Genomic DNA, 6,585 nt, shown 5'->3' with positions numbered 1-6,585 from the left:
CCGCCCGCCTGCCGGCCTCCCCAAGGCCCCCAGCTCAGATTTGGTTGGAGTCTCCCGCCCGCCTCTCGCCAACCCAGGGACGGTGAGTGTCAGTCCCTGAGCTCTGGGCCCGCTCCGTGGTCTTTCGCGTCCTGGGCAAATCCCAGCGCAACAGCCCCTGTGCGCGCGCGGGGGGCTGGGAGGGTGTCACGTCTTCCCACAACAGTCATTTCGTGGGCTTGGATGCCTGGGACCCTCCTCCCCTGGGCCTTCGTGGTGTGGCGCCGCCCACCCACTGGGCGTGGGCTCCGGTGGCGGTGGAGTGGCAAGGTGAGGTGCCCTGGCTTTCAAGGGTCCAAACTCCAGTATCTTTTCCTCCAGTACTGGGCTCCTCTCCCCAGCGCCTCCTCCACAATCTTCATCCAACCTGCCCCTTGTTGATTGTCCCCCTTTCTTCTGCAAACCCAAAATAGAGCCCAAGACTAAATATAATCCCAACCCGTGATCGATCGATTCCTGGGGCGCTGTCTCCTTTCCGTGCTGGGTGGATCTATGCTTCTCCTGAACGCTGGCCTGGCTCCCACCTCACCAGGCCTTGGCCACTGGTGATCACCTTCCACACCATTGGTTGTGTTCTCTCCTCTCTCCTTCTGCTTACTTGCTAGACTATAAACATTTAGAAGGCAATGGCTGCATTTGAGTTATCCTCGTTTTGACTCCTGCCCCACCGTGTGGTTAACAGGAAGAGACATGTTTGTTAGGTTGACTTTAGCCTTCTGGAGTTAGCTCTCTCTTTTTGAAGGCTGATTTAGAGATGCCAAGAGGACAGCCAAGGCCTCTGTGGTCATTGCACCGCTTCAAAAAGTCACCCTGATAAGGCAGCTTCTGGCAGAAGGGACATCCAGGAGACTGCTGGCATGAGGTGGCTTCTGCAAGGCAGTGGTGCAGTCTGGCCTGTGACCTTTGGAAGGATCCCTCCTCTGTTTTCCAGGACAATCATTCTGCTTCAAATTGTAATTGGCTGGAAATAACTGAGTTGAAGATTCGGCAGCTATTCTAAGGTAATATGTTTTATTTGTAATAATACTGGGTGGCTGTACACCTAGGATCTGTCCCATTCACATAATATGAAGGCACAACCACTTGGCTGCCGTTTTGCTCCTGAAGGCATGTTTTTCTCCAGAGTGTTTGAGAGCATGAGCAGCAGACTAGGCTGCTGTTTAATTATTCATAACTCAAACTCGCCCCCACCCAAATTAGGAAAAGAGGAGGGACTTGGCAGTTTTAAGAGAACATTGCAGAAAAGAGTCACTCCAGTTTCTAGGGAGCAAGAGGTAATTCCTGACTGGGTCTTCTTATATCAGAATGGGGGGTGAGGGGGTCGTATAGCCTCTTCTTTTTTTTTTTTTTTTTAAGGTGGTGTGCCTCTGTGTGAGTTACGAAGGACAAGGATATTTCTAACTTATGCAGCAGGTGTGAGAACTGTATAGTGTTGCCTGCCGGCTGCATTACAGCTCTGCTGGTTACACCAAAGAGGAGAAGCAGCTAAGCTGTGGAACAATGCCCTTTGCCTAACCAGGAATTCCATAGCCCTCCTTGGGCCTTCTGCCGCCCTGGTCTATGGAGATCATGTGAATGTGAGAAGGAAAAAAAAATAGAAAGAGAGAAAGACAAACAGGTGTCTACCTTCTTCTGGCATAGTCATCTGCAACAAACTCAGCTAAGACCGTAAACACAGGACCCCATATGCTTTTCTTGGACGACAGTAACACAACAAATTATTCCCTTAGCCTCTCTCCTAGAAAGGAAGGAGGTTTTTTTACTCAGTTGTCTATGTCGTCATTTTCTCTTTTTTCCGTCCAGGGGAGGTTTATCGGCAGCAAATGAACACACTAATGTAAATTCACTCGACTCAAATCTACTATCCCAAACCTCCCACAACCCAGCAATTCCTCCATGTTTGATTGCCTCCAAGTAGAGGGATTTTGCAGCATAAAGGACTGAGGATGGCCATGGTCCTTCCTTGGCCCCAGGTCCCAGCTTGCGCTTCTTGGTGCTTGCCCTACTTAGGCTGCTGAGGGCCAGGACAGGGAATTGCCCAGTATGGGTTTGAATCCTGGGGCCTGGGCCTCTGGGCCTGGGGTCTCATTCCCTCTAGCTCCTAATGGCAAGGCAAGGATGAGTGAATGCAGGCAGGCAAGCAGGCAGTGAGGGAAGAGGTGCTACTTTCTGCATTTTCCTACCTCAGCAGCGCCCCCCACCACACACACACACACACACACCAGAAACCCATTGGACCGGAGCGCTAGGCTTACGTGCACACAGTCTTGATGTTCGTCTTGTCATCCAGGCCCTGCGGGTAGTTGGCCATGCTGTCGCCCAGCTTGAGCAAACAGTCCGAAAAGCCCTTAAAGACCGCATCGCACTTGCCAGCTGCTCTCACGGCCTGCACCAGGTATGCTGCGAGGAAGAGGGGACACTGGTCAACAGGGCCAAAACCCTGCCCTGTCACCTGATGGGGTCCATTAGCTTGGCCAGACCCCATGTGGCTTGGTTCCCCAATGTGGCTGGGGCATCTGCAAGGCCCTGGATAGGGTGAGCAGGTGTTAAAGGTGACTGAGAGATGCAGCCCAAGAAAGACTGGCCTGCACCCAAGATCTTGGCTTAAGCAAATCTATATTCACTCTCTCTCTCTCCTCTTTCTCTTTATAGATGGAAGCTGGTAACATATTGTGTGTGTGGCAAGACCTCAATTCTTTTCCTGCATCTTTTCCCATTGCCCACCCTTCTCACTGCCCTTGTCTCTTTTTTCCGTCTCCTCACTGCCCTCTTCCTATTCCAGTATATCCCCAAAGCCTCATCACAACCCATCACCCATCACATTGCAGCCTTCCATTTCTGAGGGGACAAAGGGGTCTTCCCAGCAGCTTGTGGAGGTGGGGAAAGAATGGGGAAGCCAAGCCACCAGCCACCCTCCAGTCATAACTTCTGTCTCTGTGCCAAGCCTGCTCGCCAGCCCTTGGTGGGCACTCAGCAAACACTGCTGAATGGATGATGAATAAATAAAGTCCCTAGAAGCGACCAGCAGCCACGGAATTGATTCATTAAAAAACCAATTGTCTCTGGTAGCATCCTCCTGTATTCCTAGTAAAGTCAGGGGGATCCACCCCCACCCCCACTGGAAAGCAAGAGGCCCAAGCAGCCTGAGCCTGTACAGAGGAGACAGGTCAGTGGCTAGAGACTGATAGTTCTGCAAGGTTGACCCCAGGTCTCCTCTCTGGAGGAAAATCCATGAGCCTCCGGACCACTGCCCCTCTGCCTGTATGTGTGCTTCAGCTCCCCACTAGTCCTAAAAACAGTGAAAAACCATACACCTCTCCCAAATAGTCCTTAGGTGAGACCGCTTTCCTTCAGGTCTGGGTCCTGAGCAAGGGCCTCAAGGCTAAAGGCCAAGGTTGTTCTGGGATGGAGGCCTCTAATGGGGGCGTCCTTATGAGAGGGGCTGTGGAAGCAGGAGGTGGCTACCCAGACCACCTGGAATCCTCATTCCCTGCTTAATTTGGCCAAGCTCTGTGGCAGGTTTGTGCTGGCCTTTTCTCCCCATTGGAAACAACCGAACCAGCATGCAGGCTGGATTTAGAACAGGGATCCAGAGAGTGAAGGTCAGATTGGTTGGTGGTGGGGAGCAGAGACAAGGGCCAATTTTCCTTTACCACCTGCACCTGGGGTGATGTGTCCCAATAGCTTAAGAACTCCAACCCCTCCGCACTGCACTCTATGCTCCTGCAGTTCCTTGTCCTGGAGCTTCTGGCCAGACCTAGACAAGTGGGAAGGTGACCATGGAAGCACTGCAGGAAGAGCTAGGAAGGCCTTTGGTTTGCTAATCCGGTAAAGGAAACGCAGGGGAAGGGACCAGGGTTAACTTCGCCCTGGGCTTTGGCAAACTGTCATGAATTTTCCGTTCTGAAATACCCTGCAGTGTCCTAATGCACTATGTAACTCCTACTCAACAAGGAATCTCGCGAGTGCACAAAGCGTTGTTCTCCTAGAGCTTTGTCCAAATGAAATAAACCTTACAAATCGTCCTCTCATAAATACAACGAAACGGAATGCAGTCTTCCCTCCCCGTCTCTCCCTTACCGCCACCCCTACATAAACTCGGTGGTGGTGAATGAGCAGCCCCTAAAGATGCTTAGACATTTTGTAAAAGGGAAGTTAGAGCTCCGAGGGCAGGCGGGCGGGAGGTGCACCTATCTGCTATCTTTTCCCGCACGAATGAAGAAGCCACTCTGTATGGCCCATGTGTGAGTGTGTGAGGGTGTAATAGAAGTGGTGACAATGCCTGACTATGACTCCTTGGGCTCCAGATTGTTGGGGGAGTCTGGGAGCTCACAGTGCCCACCAGGGAAGCTTTTGGAGGCTCATGCTTCCCAGCAGGTCACAGCCACAAACCACCAAGTCTTTCCTAAACCTAGTGTTGGGCCAGCCTCAGCAGGCGATCCAGGATTAAGCCCTGTCTTCTGCAGCTTGTGCTTTGACCTCTCATTCATTCCCAACTTCCTCCTGCTGAGTTTTCACTGCGGTTCTCCACTTTATTTCTCCACCCCATTTCCAACCCTATTTTTCTGGCCAAATGTCAAGGATTTGGGACTGCTCGCTCCCAGACATGAATTAATAAAGACCAAGGTTCTGGTGTGGGAAAGGGCAGATATTTGGGAACATGTATTCCCAGCCTCAAGCCTACAGCCAATATTTGGTCATTTCTTCACGGAGACTAAAGTGTCCCAAGCGCCTCCGCACAGCCACTATGTCCCTCTGTGAGATTATTTCCCATCAGGACTGAAAACAGTGAGCCGATAGTAAACCCCCCTTCCCCATTTGGGCATAGGACACAGAACCCTAAACCGTTTCCAATTAAAATCTGTATCTCAAGTACAACTGCTGACTACCGCTCAGTGAAATTCATAGGCTAATAGTATTGTACAATGGTTATTATTTATATCATTTAGGGATTTGTTGCCATTAGAGATATCCTGTGTTTATTGAAACTCTGCACCAACGTCCAAGATTCATTCAAAACAACCAGATCCAAAGCATGGATTATTTCTTAGAATTAAAGGAAAACACCAACATCCTGCATTCATATGCTTCCAACTCCCTATAATGTTTGTGCAAAATAATATTTAAAATATTTTTAATTCTCAAAAAACGATTGACAGCACACACAAAATCTTCTCAAAGGCATTACAAACCTGACTTCAAAGAATTCATTTAAATAACTAGATCACTCCAAACCTTACCTCCTTCACGTTTGTGGTGAAGAAAAAATATTCTGTACTCTTTCTCGTCCTCAAACCAATTTCTTAAAGCATCTCCAACCCCTCTTGCTGCAAGGATTTGTCTGCACAGACTGCAACAGCCTGAGAGGAGAGGAGGTGACGATTCCCTGGGTCTCCAAAACCCTGGAAGAGTGTCTATTTTTTTCTTTTGTTCATTCTATTAATAACCTACTTCACTTTCACTTCAGACCATGTTAATTAATACTTGGAAGGCACCAGAACCTGTTTTCTAGAGCCACTAACATTGTCTTCTTTCTGGCTGGGAAAAAACGAGAACTTTACGAAGCCCCTCCGTGGTGTAACTATTCCTCAGTATCCCCAAGCACAAAATAGAGACACACGGAATCTGTCTATAACAAACCCCCAACAAAACAAAAATAAACATCTGACATAACACATTGCAAATTCTTGAACGCTGATGTATAAAATGCAGACTGCTTGTGTCTGAAGTACTACAGGCACATGTGTCTGGAAAATTATCTCCATGTATACAGTATTTGGCTATGATTCATTCTCCTCAATGGTAAGTGTATTTGATTCTGTGGTTTGGGTCCCCCATCTTTCCCCGATTTGAAACCCCCCACCCCCAGCCGCTGCCAGGCTGGTCTGAGGTGCCCAGTGCAAAGGCTGCAGCTAGAGATGGGGGAGGGGGGGGTGCAAGGAGAATGACAAAGTTCTAAATGCAGCAGTTTGAGCTCGGAATATCTTTGCTTTTTGTACGTAAACTTTCCAGTCCCAGTCGCTTTGCAAGGTGCAGCCACCTTTTAACCCTTCAAAAGCAAACCATGCAGCATCACAAGGGCCAATGCATTGCCCAAGAGAGCACTGGAGAGGGAAGCAAAAAATGGACAGGCGCTTTAGAAAAAAAAAAAAAGAGGGGAAAGCCCTCAAAAAAACGACTGACAGCACACACAAAAGCAACCACCTTTAGGAAAACCAAACCCTGCCGCGCGCAGCGAGTCTTTGGACATGGATGTCCCCCCCACCGCCCACCTCTGGGGCTTCTCCGGTCCCCCAAGCCGTCTCCTGCGGACAAGGCCGGGCCGCTGCCTCCTGCCTCCTGCCTGGAGCTCCGGCCCGGGCTACTTACCGATTTGCACCGCGAGGATCAGTGAAAAACATCTGCCGTTCAACTTAAGTCCCATCCTACGTTTAGTCAAACCATTTGCGACCGCAGACCTTTAAATAGTTGGTTTCGAGAACGCGGGGGAAAGCTGCAAAATAGGCATTGCCAACAAGTTCCACGAGTGATGGAGACTTTATGCCC

The 6,585-nt window shown here is 49.7% G+C and overlaps 1 protein-coding gene across 1 annotated transcript in view; it reads right to left on the bottom strand.

The window, feature by feature from the left end:
- Positions 1 to 6,579, bottom strand: part of NRN1 (neuritin 1) — an 8,512-nt gene extending 1,933 nt beyond the window's left edge. The window contains exons 1-2 of the mRNA XM_004711642.2: positions 6,409 to 6,579; positions 2,295 to 2,439 (exon numbers count right to left, since the gene is read on the bottom strand). Coding sequence (XP_004711699.1) covers positions 2,295 to 2,439; positions 6,409 to 6,463 — 200 coding nt within the window. The 5' untranslated portion in view covers positions 6,464 to 6,579. The remainder of the gene's footprint in view (positions 1 to 2,294; positions 2,440 to 6,408) is intronic.
- Positions 6,580 to 6,585: the final 6 nt, after the last annotated feature.

Source organism: Echinops telfairi, unplaced genomic scaffold, assembly GCF_000313985.2.
Source record: "Echinops telfairi isolate 266 unplaced genomic scaffold, ASM31398v2 ScPeMD7_655;HRSCAF=1070, whole genome shotgun sequence".
NCBI lineage: Eukaryota > Metazoa > Chordata > Mammalia > Afrosoricida > Tenrecidae > Echinops > Echinops telfairi.
Note: the sequence above shows the minus strand (reverse complement) of the source record. Positions and strands in the feature narration are given on the sequence as shown.